This window comes from Streptopelia decaocto, assembly GCF_964273445.1.
Source record: "Streptopelia decaocto genome assembly, chromosome: 11".
In the NCBI taxonomy this organism is placed as follows: Eukaryota; Metazoa; Chordata; class Aves; order Columbiformes; family Columbidae; genus Streptopelia; species Streptopelia decaocto.
This window is the reverse complement of record NC_138666.1, coordinates 8,885,330-8,905,845: the sequence shown is the minus strand read 5'-3', so window position 1 is coordinate 8,905,845 and position 20,516 is coordinate 8,885,330. Positions and strand designations below refer to the sequence as shown.

At 38.5% G+C, this 20,516-nt stretch overlaps 1 protein-coding gene across 4 annotated transcripts in view; it reads left to right on the top strand.

Annotated features, from left to right (window-relative positions):
* Nucleotides 1-20,516, top strand: part of CDH13 (cadherin 13) — a gene marked incomplete at its 3' end in the record, with an annotated part of 467,396 nt that overhangs the window by 372,619 nt on the left and 74,261 nt on the right. For all 4 annotated transcript variants that reach the window (XM_082062395.1, XM_082062394.1, XM_082062396.1 and 1 more), the window contains one exon: nt 5,112-5,252. In XM_082062395.1, coding sequence (XP_081918521.1) covers nt 5,112-5,252 — 141 coding nt within the window. The remainder of the gene's footprint in view (nt 1-5,111; nt 5,253-20,516) is intronic.

The window sequence follows — 20,516 nt, the reverse complement described above, 5'->3', positions numbered from 1 at the left end:
TCATACATGTGCAATCTATATGCCGGCTTTAGAGATTAGATTTAGTCATAACTGCTTCAGGTATCAATGACAAAAAGAGGTCTTTGTTAAAAGAGTTTTCTCATATTCTTTTTTTTTCTTGTGAATCTGCTTTGCGTATTCTGCTTTTCTTTCTATTCAAATAAAAAGTTTGACTGAAATTTTTGAACTTCAGAAGTTAAGCAAAACTAGGTTTTTGCCTGTCTCCTCCCATAACCAGAGGTGAGATTACCAGGGCCATCAAATCTAGATAAACAATCATTCACTGCTTAGATACGCGTCTTTAATACAGTGCTAGAAAGTGATTTCTGTTCCTCACTTTGGTGCTGCTTTTTGTGATCTTTATGAAGTCATTGAGATCTTCAACCAGCTTTAGTAATGCACCAGTCTACGTGCACTAGGGAGCACCAAGCTCCTGAGAGAAATACAGGAACGGCTCGTCTCCTTTGGCTCTATGGCAGTGATGCTCCAGAAACTACACAATTTCTAATAAATGTCCAAAGATACACGGAAAAATGCCAGGCATCAGGGAAAACTTCAATTTCCTGAGTGATCACTCTTCCTTACTGGAAAATAAAGAAGGGGAGATACATTGGTCAGGCTTCTAAAAGTTGTGGACATCTGAAGTTGCAGAGAGGAGATTTGTTGTTGTTCTAGCAATACCAAGGCTCTGAGAGTCCGTGGATATAACTGGAAATTGAGGATTTGGACACATTTGAAAATACTAGTGGTCACCTAGGGATCCTAAACTGTTCTTGTAATCGTGCAAGTAATTCCACTTGTTTCCGTCTTACTTTTTGAGTCCAACTGTACTGAGGATGCTGTCAATTCCAGCCAAATTTCAATGGTACTTGAATGTCTTATAGCCTGCAAGTGATAGTCCATACCATGACTTGGACTGCTACTGTTGGTGGTGTGAAATACCAGACCTGGCTTATTTCTCTTCAGTCACTGATTCTTTCTTGTTGTATCTGCAGGAAATATTAAAAGATTAAAGCTCTGCAGAAAATGATCATTATCTGGTTTCACTCAGCACTACCTAAAAGTGATCACTTGTTTCGTTCCACCTGTGTGTATCTGAGCTGTTTATTTCCCTCTGTTGTGATTAGATCCTGCTGGCCTTGTCAGGAATCTGAAATTTGAAAAAAATGCCTTTCTGGCTGCTTGTTACTCACTAGTGCTGAACCAGTTGTGTCAAGGCGGCAGGGGAGCGAAATCTGATAGGAATGTTAACTCTGGGGAGAATGTCAGTGGGTGGACCTTTGAAGAAAAACAGTTAAGACACAGCTCACCTCCTTGGCAAACCAAACCATTTGCCAGTGTCACCCCTGCTGTGGTTAAATGACTAGAGCGAAAATTTATGGGGAAAGGAATGGTTCTCCTGCTGTAATTATGCAAACCCTCTCAACAGTGCTACACTCCACAAAGTCACAGTTGATAAATAATAAGCTACACAAACAGCAACTTAATGTTCATTAATTAAAACAATCTATTATGCTTTTTAGCTACAGATCCACTTTGTTGAGAGTTTTTGCATATTTATATTGCTAGCATCTCGCTATCCAAATGGGATTAATTGGATTATTTTTGTAAGCAAGAGCTTGAAGTGGCTTGGTCACTGCTTTGAGAAGCAGGTAGCTGAGGTTTAGTGACAGGCAATGTCATGGTGGGCAACAGTCTTGAGCAACCATGAAGTCCCAAAATACTATCAATAGTGGGTGCTGCATTTACTCCTAACCTACAAGGTGTAGCAGGGATGGAGAAGGCGAAAAGAGGTTGCTTTTCTCCTCTACTGCCCACCTTCAGGAGCTCTCTTTTCTCACAAGATGGGAGTACATGCAGGGAGAGACCACACTGGGGTAAAAAGCCTGAGCCCCATGAAGATGAAAAGACAAGGAGTTGCTACAACGGGTTGTACTGCAGCCCCTGCCCTCCAGTGTCACCGGTTGGGGACGGGGTTAATAAGAGCACAGGGACTCCCCTCTGTCCACAGGTCCCTACTCCCACCTCCCAGTATTTACCAGTATTGTGATAAATCACACAGATGTAAATAATCGCTACTAGTGCCTGAATTAACTGGGCTAGAAGTCTGAGAAATGCTAAGAAGTCCTTTGCGTGCAGCCTGTTAGTGTAAAGAGAGCATCTGATGGCAACATGCCTCTGATCTCAGGTTTGGATCTGTTAGGAGTTGCTTTCTCTAACAAAGCAAATATTTGGTGACAGAACTAGATGTAGAAAGTGTCGCATAGGAGGAAAGTGTGAAGTATTCATAATGATATGAAATACTACTCAAAATTCAATGTTTTTCACATTCTGTTGCGAGCTTAAACACTGGACTCCTGTCACAGAAGTTTCTGCTGTAGTAGACACAATTTCTAGCATAAATGGGCTTGCTTTCAATAGAAAATGGGACGGTTTTCAGAGGAAAAAAGACCAATTTGTGAGCAAAATGAGCCTCTTTCTGAGCAAAGAGTCTCATAAACATGAAGTGATAAATGGCTTTGCAAGTTTTCCATACAATAATAATAATTCCTAATCAAAATAAATAAAAAGTTACATTGGGGGAGGGTAGAGAAACTCCATTCAGGTTTTAATACATTGAAAACATTTTAGACAACAAATATATGAAAACTGTAAATTTTGTTCCACTCTGTAATCTGAATTTGTCTTGGAGACATGTCAGCAATATTTCTCTGTGTATATTTATATGATGTTATAAATCAAAATCCTGTTCTGGGTTTGCTGTTGTCTGAGATTAATTTCTTGCAATAACATTGTAAGGCTTAAGGAAATACATTTCTTAGGATCCTCTAAAGTGGCAGTGGCATCTGATTTTCTAGTAGTCCGTATGTTTTTGGAACTAAATACATCTTCTGGCTTGACTCACTGATTTTACATGCAAATGTATTTATTTGTAATAGCTGATCTGATAAGCAACTGATATAGTTTCTTCCCTTATGGCGTAAAAATTCTTCAAGATCTACCTACTAAGGAATTGGAATTTCCTCCTTACACATGCTCCAAGAAAGGCATTACATAATGCAAAATGCAGTATTTAGTGAATGCTTTCAAATTATTTAGCTGCAGAGAAGGCTGTGTGGCCTGAGAGGTTGCTTTGCTGGGCTAGAGGTGAGAAATAAGTCTTTTAAAATTTTAAATGGTGTGATACAGGGTGGTGGATGAATGGATTGGGGGCAGCCCTTTGGAGAAGGACCCGGGGGTTGGAGTGGGACCAGAGGAGCCACAGGAATGATCCGAGGCTGGAACAGCTCTGCTGGGAGGACAGGCTGAGAGAGTTGGGGTGTTCAGCTGGAGAAGAGAAGGCTCCAGGGAGACCTTATTGTGGCCTTTCAGTACTTAAAAGGGGCCGATAAGAAAAGTAGGGACAGACTTTTTAGCAGGGCCTGTTGTGACAGGATAAGGGGTGATGGTTTTAAGCTAAAGGAGGGAAGATTCAGACTAGATATAAGGAATAAATTTTGTACACTGAGGGTGGTGAGAGCCTGGCCCAGGTTGGCCAGAGAGGTGGTGGATGAACCATCCCTGGAGACATCCCAGGCCAGGCTGGACGGGGCTCTGAGCAACCTCATCTATTTGAAGATGTCTCTGCTTATGGCAGGGGGATTGCAGGAGATGACCTCTGAAGGTCTCTTCTGACCCAGACTATTCTGTGATTCTGTGTTCTCTGATATGGGATAAGCTCCACTTCAGCTTCCTTGATGCTGCTGTGTAAGGCAGCGTATGGGTGGTAGACAGAGATCGCTGTGTTGCTGTGCAGAGTTTCACACCAGTTGTCTCCCTGCATGTTAATCCCCTGGAAAAGTGTTAGATGAAGGACACAGGATGAGTCATGTCAAAGATGTGTAGTCTTGCTTCTTGTAAACACAGTTGGCTGATAGAGCTGGTCCGAGGTTAAAAAAGCCCTCTAGCAGTGGTACCCCAGACACTATTTCAGGCATCATTATGTTGCTTTGCTCCTGAGATTCAGACTTATTTTTCAAGGAAGGTCTGAAAAAAAACATTTCTGAGCACATGTGACATTCTTACCATATAGTTTTAAAGGTGACTGCAGCACTTTCCCATCTGTGTCCTCCATTGATGATGCAGCACATATGGTCTTTGAGCAGATGGCTCCATATAAGGGAGCCATACAAATCGGGAAAATATTCATTTTCATTAGGTGCCCAGTCTTGTCTCCAGCTTAATCCATGTCAAAATTCTCTACAAATTCCATGGGAGCAGGTTCTGATGCTCATAATAGCTTCCTCTGATGGGATGTGCTTTTGTGCATAAGGCGAGAGAGGTGAATTAGAAATGCTGTAACATTCCCATTGTAGAGTTAGACACTTTTTTTTTTTTTCCCCCCCAAATTATGGCTGTCTTTTGGGGGAGGGATATTAAGGATGACTTCTGCTATGGACCTATCTGGCTCTACAATAGTTGGGAAGTCACATAAGTATTATTGTGACATAGGAACTGGATATTATAGAAATAAATCTTTAATGTTACTATGCACATTTTCTTGGTACAGTAACTGGCAGTCATTACCCATTTTAGAAACTACTTTCTTGTTTCTTACAGTGAAGCAAACTTAGATTACCATTCTAAATGCTAATACACAGAATGAAAGCAATTTAATAAAATAAAGTGAATTTACATGTAGATTGTGACATGAGTATTTAATTATTTACCCATCATAACACTGATGAAGCAAGCTGCTAAATATTGGTGCACTGAAGTGAGAGTTTACTCTTAAAGAGCAGGTATATTTTCATTTCTTTCCTCTTTATTCTCCTTAAATAACAGGATAGATCATATACTGTTTACCAATATTAATCTGTATGCCTTCATACTGTATTCCAAATGAGGTTTCCATTTTAGCAACTGAAGCTCATAGAAAGCTGTGCTTCTCTTTTGGTAAAACACTGTGATCAGAGATTTGTTTTTATGCTGTGTTCTATCAGGCCAAATTAAGTTTTAGATTGCTTGTGTATTATTTTAATGTGAAGCAAAAGTAGTATGTAATCTGTTGTAGTTTTGGTGGTATTTCTTTGTTTGTTTTGGTAATCTTTCCTTTTCTCTTAATTTTTCAGACTATGGAAACCCCGAAATACGAGCTAGTTATAGAAGCCAAGGATATGGGTGGTCTTGATGTGGGACTAACTGGCACAGCAACTGCCACTATTCTTATTGACGACAAAAATGACCATCCGCCAGAATTTACTAAGAAGGAGGTAAGAGTTTGCCATCTGTGTTCTACAAAATGGTGCATGTAATAGTAATTAACTTATTTCTAAATATAGAAATGTTCTGTAATAAAAGGAATTCCTTAAAGACGTTTTATCTCAATGTGAAAGACTCCCCTGGAGCTGCTCGTTTATTCTTTTACATGAATAAATTTGTATACATCATTTCCAAAACAAAATGTAACCACAAGGTAAAAATTAATGGCAAGAGATATCATTCAGAGGTTGGCTATGAAAACGTGGTTGGATACAAACCTGTAAAATAAGTTTGCTGGTGGAAACTTTCTCCTTTTGCTCCTACAGAGCGTAACAGAGAATTCCCTCCTGCCTGTGTTCTAGCTTAGGGCTTTTGATGGTCAAAGACATGGATGAAAGCAACAAGTTTTGTCCTGGCTTCAGTGTTTCACCTGTGAGACAGATAGTGTGGAGCGTTCTGTAACGAAAACTCTAGTCCTAAAAGCTTCAAATCTAACCTGCAGGTGGAATTTGCAAGGAGGGTTTTTTTTTTTTCCCTGCAAGTTAATTCCACCGAAGAAGGCTGAGAAGTCTGAAAAACACCCAAACCAAACCAAAAGATATTCACTGCCTGCAGGAGGGTGTAATAGTGCTACAGCAAATTTTCTAGATCCAGGCAAAGCATCTACCAGATTTCCTGCCCAGCTTGCTTCCCTCCCCTACATTTATTATTAGTTTGATTTTTGATCCCCACCCCCACCTCTGTTATCTGGAGAGACTTAGAGACTGTCAAAAGTTTTACCTAAAAATGGCTGGTTTGGATTTTGCTGCAAAAGTTTCCTGAGGCTCTGCAGTTTTTCAGGAATACACCCAAAAGATGAGAAGTAAGCATGAGGGACGCTGATTTTCAGGTAATTTTAGAAGAAGAAACAGAAGTCTATTGCCATAAAAGTCTTGTTTTTTTCCCTAAAGTATATATATATTTTTTTCTGGCCTAATTTTAATGGTTTTACAACATTATTTTGAAACAAATTACTGCAATTTTACTTGAATAATTATTTACTTTATAAATTTGAACTGGATGACCTGGTTAAAAAGGATGGAGAAGATTTTTTTGAAAGTGGGAAGAAAAAATAAGGAACAATGACAATTTTGCCAACAGGAATAGTAGTTTTCACTAATCAGTGATAATGGCTATAATTATTTCAGTAAAATGCTTTGACAAGAGCATTTCAGTCGCTGTAAAAGTACCATGGAGAGCCTGATCCAAACCTTTCAAGTACCTAGGTGAAAACTAAGTTACTTTGATCAAACTATTAATTCCCTTAGAATTACCATTCAGATCAGGCTTTTAATGCTCTGAAGGCTGTTTCCTGACAATCAATAGTTATAATATATTTAAAACATTAGATTTTTCTTAGCCCTCCAGAACATAAAAATAAAAAAGGACAACTCGGTGTATTTAGAAATAGGAAGTAATTGTATTGATATTGATAGCAACTCATGTCATTTGGCGTCCTACCTACTTGGATTTCCAAACTTTGAGATTTCTTCCTTCGAAGAAATCTTTCTTTAATTATATGTCCTGTTTGACCTAATAGTTCTCTCCTGTAATTTGGACAAGCGTGTTAAAACACTTGGGTGCCTGCCTAGTCCCAAAGGTGCTGTTAGACACTGTAAAATGCCCTCCAGGGGGTTAAATAATTTCATCTTTAATGCCTAAGAGAAGTATTGTAAGACTTCTTCCAAAAATCCCAGGTGAGGTAACAAGGTCTACCTTTTAAAATGTCACAATGGCGGGTTGTCACGACAGAATTGAATTATAGAGAATGAAAATAGACATACTTGTAAAGTTAGTGGCCTCTCTTTCAATAAGTCTTTAAAATTTACAACCCTATTTCTATAATATGGAAGTTTTAAAGTTAATTTTGTGAATTATTACTGAATACGATGTGTATTTTGTATCACAGAGAGCAATTTGGCATTTCCTTTCTGGCAAGTTAAGGGCTTAGTCTCAACTTTTCTTCAGCAGCAAGGGATTACTTATGTGAAAGTCAGAAATGAAGCAAAGCAAAGAGCAGGAATTGATCATTCTGAAAGATCTGATACCTGATTTGTGTACTGCAGGGGATTCAGACTGTGTGCCAATCAGAGTAAATGCTGATGGTGCTGGGTGTTGTTTTTATATGATACCTGGCACATTAAGAAAAGTGAGAATTATGTCTTGTGTCAGTTTAACAATAGATGGCAGACCACTGCAGTGTTGTATGCTGCAAAACAGTGATTTTAGTCTGCAGTTGATGACACTGTGGTTGAAGTGTGATGAGAAACTGGCAATGTAGCATCTGCTGGAAGCCACAAGCTGGCAAAATACTTCTCTTGTATCTGGTCTGTAGGCAGGGTTCTGCCCACATCTTCCCGAAGACCCAGTGGAGTAAAAACATTGTTTCAACATAACAATAACATGGATTTGACTTCTTCCTGTCTATTCTTCCTCCTCCAAGAAAATAGTCCAACCAATCCTACTTATGGTCGTATACCATTACTAAATGCAGAGTATATGCTCAAAAATGGGATTCCATTGAGTATTTTGCCTCCCTGATCTGGTTTCTGTCCTGATTTTTCAAAGTATCTGCTACCAAGGAAGAAACTTGCACTGCTGCTCTTTAGTAATACTTTATTTTTCCTTAATATAATATATACTGTCTTTCCTTAGTAAATACTACCAAGTGCTTCAGAGAAGAATGCAGTAATGTGGCTTAAGAGGGTGATTTTTCTACAGTCCACCTGGATCTCACATCTGTCCTTCATCACAGATTTGGGACAGCAGCACATCCCTAGTCATACACTGAAAACTAGTGGGACGCGTCAGAGTTTTCTCCCTTCCTCATATGAGAGATTTCATTTTGCCAGAGAACAGTCTCATTCTTGAAACAATTCCTCTTTCTGCTACTTCCATCCTCACCTCCAATTTCATCCATTTCCAACACGAGGAAATGTAAAATAGAAAGAATTGTGTCATATCAGGAGACTGATATTTGAGAAAATATTTTTCCTAGTTTAGATTTTTAGGAATACATGATCTTAGAAATTAATTTCCCAGTTGAATAAAGAAGCTTGCCTCCTGTGAGCAGAATAAAATTTGTGTAATTTGACAAAACATCACTACAGTCAAATTTGAGGTATACTAGTGTTGTGAGTCTTGAGTAGAAAATATTATTTGTTCACATTTTGAATACCTGTTGATAAATGTTTTCTAAAGGAGTAATAAATGACTAAGGTGTGCTTTAATAAATGATTCGTCAATTCCTATAGAGACCTGTAAGTGAATGGGTTTTTTGTCACCATGATTTATTATGGCTTCTAGCACTGTCTTCTGATTCAGTTCTGCTGCCCACTGGGGTAAAACAGCCCCTGGAGTACGATATGTATCTCCGTCTGCTCACGGTTCAAAGAGGATATGAGACTTTGAGAGCACCATCCGAAGAGATTTATTTTTCAGCTCAGGCTGTTGAGAAACATGTTTGTAGCTTTGAGAGTCCCTGTCTTGATTCTTGGTATTGGCTAAATCACATATTGAGGACCAAATACTGAGCTAAAATCACCTGTAAGGTTCCTCTTGGCTCTCTTTTCCATAGTTCTTTTACAAAAATTTCTCTCTTGGACATGGTACTACTATTTTCTATTCTAGATATACCTTACCATCACAGACCAGATCTGTCCATTCAATTTGCACACTTAAAACCAAAAACGAATCTCACCTCCCCTTGTTCTGTGATCTGAAAGTCAACTCGTGTTCTTCTTCTCTTACAAAGAAAATGTTGCCATTTGGGACTCCTAATTAATCTTATTCCTTTTTCTGTGGGTCTTCTCAGTGAGCTGGACCTTTGGACATACTAACAATTCTGTTAATGGCAGATGGTTCTTCTGCAACTCCCTCCTGTAGACCCTTACATCTGATTTGAAGAAATCACTACTGAGGACCATAGTTGTGTGCAAAACTCAGAAAAAGCATCATGTCCTTTGACTTACACATTGGTTCAGCAGCACCACCAGGGTACCGGTCGTCTTTCACTTTCCTGCTGCAAGGGAAGCCGGGGTATAAACCAGACTGAAAAGAGTCAAAAAGCAGCAGAAGCTGCCAGTGTGGTTCAGCAAGGTGGTGAGGACAAGCCAAGTTGGCTTTTTCCCATGTTTTCATACCATTCTCTCATGCTGGATATTGGAAGGCTGGATGACTGAGCTGAGGTACTTAGGCAGCAATAAGCAGATCTGAAGAGATGAGAAGAAGCTGTTGCCAGGCTAATAGTTAAGAAATAGAGCTGTACTATGCTCTAAATATTCTGGGAGCCATCTTAAATTCTAGCAGCCTGTTCAAATTGGAGCAAACTGTCTCCAGTACTGCTTTGTCATGAGAAATAGTTTTGTGGAATGGTTAGAACCGTTTTAGCAAAATCACATGAAAAAAAATGCATATTGGAATTTCCATTTGGCTCCCTTTTTTTTGGGCTGTGGGACAATTTACATGCAGAAAAATCAGAATTCATTCAGAAACTCAACAGAGCAGAACAAAGCCTCTACAGCTGTTAGTAAACTTTGGCACAAAGAACAGCTTCATGATGGGTAGGCATCATCAGAGACAAGCTCTTTGGCTATCCTGTTTTTTCGTAGAGCTGTAAATACAGCTAGCAGGGCTCCATGAAGCATATCTTACCCTTGAGAAACCCCCTCCACTAGGCAAACACTTGCTCTGACCTTTTCATTTAGCTTTACTTCCACTTCATACTCTTGTAGCCGTTCACTAACACTTGACATATCTGAAGCTCCAGGTGCCCCAAAGCCCCCTTGAAAACAATTGAAAGACATTCCCTGGTGTATTTGTCACAGGTGTAAGGCAGAATTTGAAGATAATTTATCTGGTCATGGAAAGTAGAGGAAATGAGACCAAGGCGGGGTTGTTATTCCTGTGTCATCCTTGTAAGGTATCTGTCTCACGCGTTCTTAAAACATCCAGAGATCGAAAGTCAAAAGGCTCCTCAGTCAGTTCCTGAACAGATCTTAACAATCAAAATTTCTATGTAGCCTGATCTGAATGACCTTTGCTAGAACATGAAATCATTACATCTTCTGTTATCCTGATAGATATGGAGGGCAGATAAAGCCCTTAATAGCTTTTTTTTATTCATGTATAATCAGGACCATGCATGAAGAAGACAACTTTGCAACTCAGGATATGTTGTCTATTTCTTAAAATAAATAATTATGTCTTCTGTTAAGCCTGTGATACTCATGTTTTTCCCTACGAATATTAAGCTAGCAGTTTTGGTAAAAACAAAGGAGATCGAGTTGTCCCATAACTGACACAAGTTATTTCGTGTTTAAGTCAAGGCAAAGATGTAGACATATATCTGTTTCTACTAGAGTCCATTTGCAAAATATCTATTAAATTTAGTTTACAGAGTCTCTATTAGTCAAATGAAAAACTATTTATTAAATATATGTTAAAGGAAACAAGTATCTAAATAGTGATAAACACTTTCTGAATGAAGACTGTGAGCATTCTGTTCTCAATGCAAAGATAACATGATATTTGACATTTTAAATAGTGTTCTATTACATATACCATTTCTTCATGGTTAATAATTGGTCAACACTCTCAGTTGTGTTAAAGTCCACGGCATTCAGAATTTTCTTAATTGTCATGAGCTGCAAAACAGATTTTCAAAATCATATGAGCAGTTTAACAATGTAGGCATGTAGACTTTATTTTTTTTTTCCCCAAAAAACCCCAATTTTAGATGTCAAAGATAAAAAAGAAGAGCTTATTGGACTTTTAAAATACATGTGAAGACATCTAATTCCCACTGGAGTTTAAAAAGCTGGGTTTAGGAGCATAGATTGCTCTGACTCTCAGTGCAGTAAGGATCCCTAATGGCTGTCGATTTTCTAAATCTAATCACTTTCAAATAACTTGGAAAAATGCCTGTGATCAAGAAGAATGTTTGTTCATATTTCTGAATTATGTTGTGGTGGTACCAAACTAAGGACATCTGGAAGACTTATTTAAACAGTTTGGCTATCTGAATAATGAAATTACCCTTTTTGTTATTTTTTTCTTCTTCTTCAATATTGCATGTCAGTTCTTATCAGAATCAGTTGGTTTGAGGTTTCTTTTGTGATCAGAAATGCTCAGCACCACTCTGGATTGAGTTACCGATGACCTTAAAAACTCTGCTGTAGCATTGCAAGTAAAAAAGGAATCATTTTAGAGAAAGAAAAAATGAATATGCTCATTCTGTGCATTGACTGAAATAGAGGACTGGTTAGCAAAATACCAAAGTTTGGAAGACCAGTGTTTCCTGTACTTATCCAGATTCATACTGAGTGCATAATAATTTGTATTCATGTGGCTTTCAGCAAGCTATCTGCATAACCAGTGTAAGCATTTTGTTCGAGAACTTTTGCAAAATATGTTTAACACTGAGTCCATCCACTTATCACATAATTAGAGCTGGATACACTGCATAGCAGTAGGCAGCAGACTTTGACATTTATCTTTGCTTGTGAGGGGTGAGTTCATTGCTTTGTTTCTCTCCACCAAGGTCATGAAATACATGAAGTTGTCTATTTAATCTCCAGATAAACACATTTCAGTGGTACATAAAACAACAGAGTGCCTGCTTTATAATCTGAAAGCAGCTGAGAAACACTTGTCTAAGTACAGGAAAGGTTCTATGAATAGAAATTATAATTCAAACAGTGTGAAATTGGGGAGGAACACAAAGGCACTTCATTGCTTCTCCAGATATCTTTTTTTCTTTTTTTTTCCTCCCAGCAGTCTTGCTCACATAGTAAACTTGTACTTTTGCCAGTCCTTTTCTCATTTTCTGTGTTCCTTTCCTGCCCTTTGTCTAGTTTCCTTGACGTGTTATGATCAGCTGATCCGAGCAATCCTGATGCAAACTCCTGTGTGAGTCCTTGCCGTTCATAACCCTTTGGTTATGCTTGGAAGGTCAGCAGCAACTCAGTGATAATAACAGCAATTCTTACTACAGCTGGTGGACTCTCACCACAAAACCATTCCAGTGCTGACTGTCCTCTGAAGGCTTCTTCCATCTGCTTCTGCTAACAGCAAATATCCAGACACTGTGAGCAACAAAAAAGCCATAAACCCAGAATTTATTATTCTCTTCTACAAGAAGTGAAGGTTAATATGTGTCCTCAATGTGGTCTATGAAGTGTGAACTTCACCATAGATATTAAGGTCTGAATTACAAAGCAAACAGTAGCAGTAAGAGTTTTGATGACTTCTGGCACAAATACCTTTGAGTAAGTGGCTGGGTAGTAGAAATTACAGAGGAGGGAAGGCTCAAAGGCTCTTGAGAGAAGCACAACTAAACAAAGATAATGTAATGTCTCAGGCCTGGTCTTGGACCACTTATTCAGGGAAGCTGTATAAACATAATTATTAGCAATCGTTGCTAGGAATGGCTATGTGATTTTCCAATTAAACTTTTTTCTCTCCAGCTGGAATTTTGCAGTTGCCTTCAAATCAAATTAGGACCGCTTTCTAAAGATTTCAATTTTAATGTAAATTTTTAAATTGGAGTATTTTGCCTGAGAAATCTTTTTTGTCTGAATGTGCTGCTGGAACACTCCAGGGAAATTTCCTTTAATTTCATTCTTCTCCAAGAAGTGGTTTGTAGCATGTTGTCCCTCACTAACTGTCTGAGGAGTTCCACCTGCAACATGGAGTGCAGGCAGGTGACACCCAGACTCCAAAGAAACTTTCAAAATATGAAAGAATGTATCAATATATTTTCTCAAATTAGCTTTTGGGTTCTGTACTTGAAGACCTCATTTGCCTGTGTAGCATCCAGCTGACTAAAATCCTTAATTCCTTGTGAAAACCGTGTGTTTTCCATATATGATATTCATTGCAGAGTGGCTCCTAAATCATTGTTGTATCATTCAGCCTTGGCAGGATGTAAATTGGTGGGCATGTCATGGGGAATAGATGACCAGGCATTACCTATCCAGTGCAGCCAGCAAAAAATTTCTGTGTGTTGAAGGGATTTTTATGTACATAGAGGGTTATAGTTCTTCACATGGAATGTGGAATCTTGAGATACCAAGAACTTTAAATCTCCTTGTCTGATACAGCACAGCTGATTTGAGGAGTAATAAACAGAGGAGTTGTTAGATGTGTAGCAAAATATCACTCTAATCCCATAAGTTAAGAAACCCACACTGTTCATTTGCCTCTAGCATCTGTAGGAGTTCTATTTTAAAAGCCGGATTAAACAAGATAACACACTATAGATCTTAACATATTCAATTTGCACCAGACAAAACCCTATTTAATAGCAATTACACAATATTTGTGAGCTGCTACCGTAGTTGCAGTTCATGTGAGCATAAGGGATTTATCAAGCTGAAGTATATTCATACAAAAATAATAGTTGTATGACTGCTTAGGTCATTCCACTAGAGTGGAATGAGTTTTGTGATCAGTTTATCAATTTCTTCACTCGCAAGTGAGATTTTAAGATTTTTGTCAGCAACAGTAAAACTGATTTGGCTACTACAAAATTTGCTAACCATCTGTGCATACGAATCAAAATGTCAGGATTATTTAGGCAAAATATCCTTTCTCCTCCTTCTCTGAAATGTTAAAATAGTGAACCGATAAAAATCAACATGCTAAAATAAGCTTTACATTTGTTGTTAGTAACTGCCTATGAAAGAGACTCATTTGGAGAGCAATAAAATTCTATAGGGCTGATCATTTCTTGAACTTACTGGAATGAAAAAGGTGTTGATACATTTAAGAAAAAAAAAACAGATGGGGGGATTCATATAGAACTCTTCGCATTATAGTCTCTGTTGAGGAAAATGGTTCAGGAGTGTAATTTATTCATATCCTTGTACTTTCTGCTTTGGTTTATTTCCAGGACTTGTTTGCCTTAGAGTCCCAGATGCCTATTTGCTTAAAGGGTAGCCCTTTCTCTAGCCGGCTGTCTAACAGTCACTTAATATTTATTTGTTTTTACAAATGTTTTCCCCTGTGTTCCCAGCCCATATGTCACAAGAAAAGTATAATCCCAACAGTACACAGAATACTGACTTCATCCTCACTTTCCCATTCGAGACTTTGACCCCATTATGGAAAATCCCTGAATCCCAGTTGATTTCCCAACCCTGAGTTTCCTTCCAGTGCTATTGCACTATGGCCAGTCCTTTTGAGTTTGTGTTCTCATTCCTTTTCTCCTCCTCCACTTTTATAGAGATGTTTTTGTTCATTTCTCTGCATATTGTGGAAGATTTCTTCCAGCTACTTGCTTGTCTAGTTATCTTAATATTTAATTTGCCCAATGCTGAAATTTATCAGTGTCTTTGTGCATCATCCTTCAAAATCCCTTCTGCCTGCTTCATCATCTTTTTTAATAACAAAACAAAACCCCTCCAACCAAACAAACAGAAAACTCTTATCTTCTGGTGTTTCTCCCTTTCAAAGCTACAATTTAGTCAGCATCCTGCAAAAAGCCTTCTCTAAATTTTAATAATTAATATTGTTTTTTTCTTTCTCTCTGAACTCCTTGGGCCTGTCATTTGACTCTTGGAGCCTGAACATCCAGCATCCCTTAAATGCCTCTCTGCTTCTGTTTCCAGTTCCTGCTTCAGATCCACCAAGACTAATTTCAGTGATGTATCTACTGACTCCTGTTTGCTGAGTGTGACATCCCCTTTCTCTCTGTTCTCATTTTTGTTACTTTTCCCACTGTCTTTTTTTAGGGAAAACTCTTCTAGTATTTCATTAAAAGCTGTGTTTCTGAACTTTGTCATCTCTTTCTGTCCCCATGTTTTTGCTCCTTTACTATTATTTCTGGAAGATGTTCCTTTTTCCATTCCTTGATGCTGTTCCCCAGGGAACTCTTCATCCCCTCCCTGCCTGCTTCCCTTGGAACCACCTTTCTGTTTTCATGACTTAAACTGACTGTTTGCTTATGACTCGCAAAAGTCCACGTACACTCTTTGCCTGCCTACTATAAATCGAGTGCCATCACTGTCTGCTTCCACACATCATCTCATTTTTTCTCTTTTATGCTTTATTTCCTCCTCCTCAGCTCATTTGCTTTGACCACCTTCAGTCACTGAGGCCAGCAGTGCCCATACGTTATGTAGTACTGTCAGATGTTCTTAGATCAATGATTTTTCTTCATTTAGAAGACCGATGGTAAGGAGGGTGCTGCTGTCCTCAATGAGTTTAAAGGGCTGAAAGCAATCTTTTAGTTCCAAAAAAAGTTTGCAAAATCTAAGGAGTTATGTGAGAAACTTTCAAAAGATACATAAGAAAAATCAATCCTGCTAAATAAGCTTAAATCTAAACCAACAGTTGTCTTCTGCTGAAATAATATAAAGCAAAAGGGTTAGCTATAGTATTGATATACTTAGCTGCCTGTATCCAGGCTGTGGCTCCCATCTAACCAGAGTGCTCCATGGAGATGTGAATGCAGGATTAGATTATAATGTAATTCTAGATTTTATGCATATGCATATCTGTATACATAGAAACACAGACCCACAGATGTTTGCCTACCTAAAGTGAGGACCAGATGTTTTATTGTCCTCATATTGCATTTTCTGATATAGATTAAAACAGAAGTGAAATGTGGTTTGGTTTTACTAGCCTACTTGAAAATAACTCAACCAGCATTTGAAAACAGAGAACGCTGTACCTGATTAATTGTTTCCATGTTGAACTAAGCTAAGAAAAAAGTCTATGTTTGTAGACAAATGAAGGGCAGGCTTTCTAAGTTAGCAGTTCTGACCTTTTCAAATGTTCCATCTAAAATAATAATTGAAGCCATGAGTAAATAAATTCGAGTTTGCCTGCAGATGTTGAACTCTTTAATGTCCTTTTACTCTAACATAGCCACTGCCTGATATTAATGGCAGGAACAGTTTTCTCGTGCCCCATGCTGGGCCTGACTGGCAGTCTCTAGGAACTGTTTTCTTTCCTCCAGCCATATGATTAAAATGCAGTTCCAATCAATAAATCTGTGCGGTTTCTGTCAATGGTAAGTGTTCGCCCAGGGGTCTTCTGTGTCCCAGAGGTATATCTTTTCCTCAATTCTTCTGTATTCATGGGAGAACCAAATTACAATAAGTCTTGTTTACCTAGACTGCCTGTTGAGATTGTTTTCGGACTGCCTGCTGGAACTGGAGCGAGCAACACAGAGCACAGGAACACACTCACCTGCTGGTAGATACAGATAGAGATGTTAGCAGTGAGGTACCTCTTTTAGCAATATTGGTTCCAGCATAGCCTCTGTGCAGCCCTTGATTTAGGAAGATTAAATATTTAAGTGTGCACTCTTGACTTATTTGGCATGTTAGTGGGAAACAGTGCAGGGTGTATTACAGACAAAGCTCTTAGATTCTGACATCTGATTTCAGATTAACTTCAGCACTTTTCAAGGATATCAGGGTTGCCTGTTTTCCCTTTTCTTGAACGAGAATTATCTCACTTGATCAATGAGACAATATGTGAGAAAGTAATCAGTTTTAGATTCTCTTTATGGTAGTAGCAATTGCTTTCATGCAATCGATTAAAAGGGAATTTTAATGACATTACTAATTGTGCTTTTAAAGGAAACATGACAGCTATTATTGAACTCTTAATTTATTATCTCCCATGGTGATTGGTTTGGAAAATCAAAACATGAACTTTTAAAATGTGACATCCCCTGCAGTCTCACTTGTTTATTCCTTATATTTGAATGTATTATTTCTAAATCATGGTAAAATAGAAACAATGAAGCAATTGTATTCAGCACATAACTTTTCCCATTTCTCATTTTTGTGTTATGGGAGATGCAAGAGAAAGGTAATAATCCTACCTGAATTCAGCAGAAGCTAGTACATATTTCCATGCATATATACAGCCAAGAAAAGCACCTAGTTTGTTTCTTTAAAAGACTCTTTTCAAAGAGAAGTGCTAGACTGTAGCTCCTATAAATCCGAACACTAGGTACTAGTCAGCAGAAATAAATGCATTCAGCTACACATTGAACATCTGAATTATTTATTCAGAAATAATAAGCATGGTTTGTCAACACTTACACAGAGGGTTATCTGTATTAGAGAGTAAAGCTTGTGTAATGTCTTTCCTGGACTAATTTGTTAGTATTTAGAAAGCACCTTATTCACTTTTAAATGCCCAGAGTCCAGACTATGGGTTCGAAGCTCACTTATTCCATACATTTATTTTTCTTAAATTCATAAAGTATGGGCAACATTACAAATGTTAATGCTACTATTATAGGATCATAATTTAAAAATACCAGCATTCTCAAAGGGCTCCAGCAGTGTGTCATTTCCCTGCTTTATTAAAATGAATGAACAGATGTACAATTTATTTCTGCTGAACTATCATCTAAATTCATAAGCTATTTCTCATGTGTCTGAAATCTGTGTTGGTTTCCCATTTTCTTTGCCTTAGAAAAAAAAAAAAAATTACACTCTCACATTTATCACTCTGGGGATATAAACGAGAAGTATACTCTCCACTTCATTCACTTTAGACTAATATCCTCAATACAATTTAAATCCCATCTCTTCAAGGCTATTCAGCAAAACCTAGGCACTGGAACACCTAGGATCCAATCAGAAAATTCCCTTGCCGACTACACTGAAGACTGGCAGGTGGACTCGGAGGACACTGTCTGTTCTCTCTGACAGAATGAGGTGGCATGCAGCTGCACTTAATCTTTTTGGTTGGCGTTTATGATGCTAGTGGAGGTTATGCAATTTCTTGGCAACAAGTTGGGAAAAAATGGAGACGGGCCGAATAATGTCTGTAAAGTGGGAGAGCTGAGAAGGTTGGACGTAGTTGTAGTGAAATATGCAATGAAGGAAGACACGTCAGCTGGCCCCAGCCCCTCCTGAAATGTGTTTTATTTGTCTTGCAGTGGTCTAGGGGCATGGCAAGCGCTCCCTGGAAGTGATAAACAAATAGAACAAGACAATGTAGAGATTAGATGGCATAAAATTATGGAGGCTTGAAAGAACATGAAACAGACACGTTGCCATGGAAAAAAATGAGTATAAAATCCCAGACAAGGTACTCTCAGGCTATCGCCATCCTTATTTGTTGCCAAGGTTTGTGGGCCATGGAAGAGTGATATTTTGCACTAATTCCGTGCAAGGAACAAGTGGATAATATGTCCTAGGGCTTCTGGCAGCATTTCTTCTGTAAACCCTATTTCTAAGGGTTTATATTGTAAGCAAGCTGTAAAAATTTTCAATGCTTTGAAGTTGACAACAGTATTCTCAGGCTCAGATTGTGGGATTTGTTTGTTTGGTTTGGTTTGGAGTTTTGCTTTTTTTTTTTCTCTGAAAATAATCACTTTGGCAAAGACAGTAGCGGAGCAGAATGTGAATCAATCTGCTTTCTTCATTTCATAGCTGCTCCAGAATTTAAATGCAGGTCTTTAAACACCTCTTTGCCAGACAATTCAGAAAAATGATGAAGTGATAGTTGAGATTTATAAAAATCATTATTTTCTTCAGAAACTTTCTCTGCAGTGGCAGGAGCAGTTTGTCCCTGTGGGACTGCTAGGAAAGAGTTGTTAATTCACTAGTAAAAATGGGGGAGTTCTAGCTGGAGCAGGCAACTTTTTATAGTGGCCACATTGCAGACAGTCTCAAAACAATTAAATTTGGGTATCTACTTCTGCTCTTCATATTCCCTATTAATCCTTCCCCAAGCTGAGATCATAATTATTTTCCTCTCCCTTTTCCTTACGTTTTGTTGCCAAGAGAGTATGACCAGCTAGGAAAGCAAATGCCAGAGGCATGATTTTCATCTTTTATCTGTGGTAGGGAGGGTGAATGCGATCTTGCAGTTACACCCTGTAACTCTAGCTGTTGGTACCAAATCCACCGTAATGTAGAATCTTGTGTGATGGGGAGTTAGAGACTGGAATTGCAGGGAACTCCTCCCTTGTTTCTGGGCACAGAAAAAAAAAAAAATAAATGGCAATCTGGTGAGCTTTGTGGAAGTTAATGAGCACCATGGACCTTAAAAATGTTAGAAAACTAAGCAAAGTGGTTTGTTCTCCTTTCTGTTCTGTCTTGATTCTTGGATTTGGGCTTACAATGAAATCTGCAGGGGAAAGGTACTCAAGATATCCTCAAGTTCCTCCCTCCTATTAGTATAGTGGCTTATTTTTCCTTCAAGAGCTTTGAAGATACAGTCTCTATGACGTCCCAGCCATCTTCTACAGTACTTGAGCTACACTAAAAGTAGCAAGTTTTGCCTCATCTCTGGTGAGAATTTACCTTGTTTCCACTGAAACCCATCTCAGCCTTGTCCTCTATGAAGGTGATGTGTAAACAATCCTTTTATTTGCAGCAGCCTTCTATGCATTTGCTATGCAGATTTGTTCAAGACCATGAGCTTTAGACATCTGCCTCTCCAGTTGCCCTTTCCCTTCCATGCTGTGGGCAGGAATCGGGTGCTATAATACAGCTGGGGCTCCCCAGTGCTGAGCAGATGGAAGAATTCCTGCTTCTGTCTTGCACGCAGTACTACTTCTTACACGTCTCAACACAGTTTTGCTATTTTTGCAACATTAAATTTCCTTTATTGTCCACAATTCTTTTCCAGTAGCAGAGTAAGCGACAAAACTAACATCTGCTGTATGTGGTTTCTTCTTCTTTCATCCTCACAACAGGAGGAAAAGAGTGTATATATTTTGCACATTTTGATGTGGGGGGTTTTGCTGTTGTTTGTTTCCTTCTATACATGTGGTTTTGTGTTTAATATGGAGAGTTTGGTTATATCATTTGGATGTTTTCTTTTTATTTTTTGGGGGATTTGTTATAGAACAGGCTGAGGATATTTCATACGCAAATAAGAGTCTATAAGCACTGGATAGGGAGCTTTATGTCCAGTTTAGGCACACCGATATCTTCTCCACATCTCTCTGCTAATACACATAGCTTTTGACCTGCAATTCTCCTGCAGTTCCTATTTGGGTTTTTTTGTTAAGGTAAGAGAGTTTGACTTTGTGCCATGGGCAAAGGGACACAGGGCCTTAGGAGGAGATTCTTCAATTCCAGAGTTAGTTCAGAGCGAGTTTCATTAAGAGAATGTTTTATAACCATATAGTATTTTTCATTCCAAAGAACCCCAAAGGAACATACAGAAAATGGATCCTCTCTGCGGGCAAGCAGAAAATTAAATTGCAACTTTCTGCTGCTTGCAGGGAAAATGGAGGTGTAAGAATT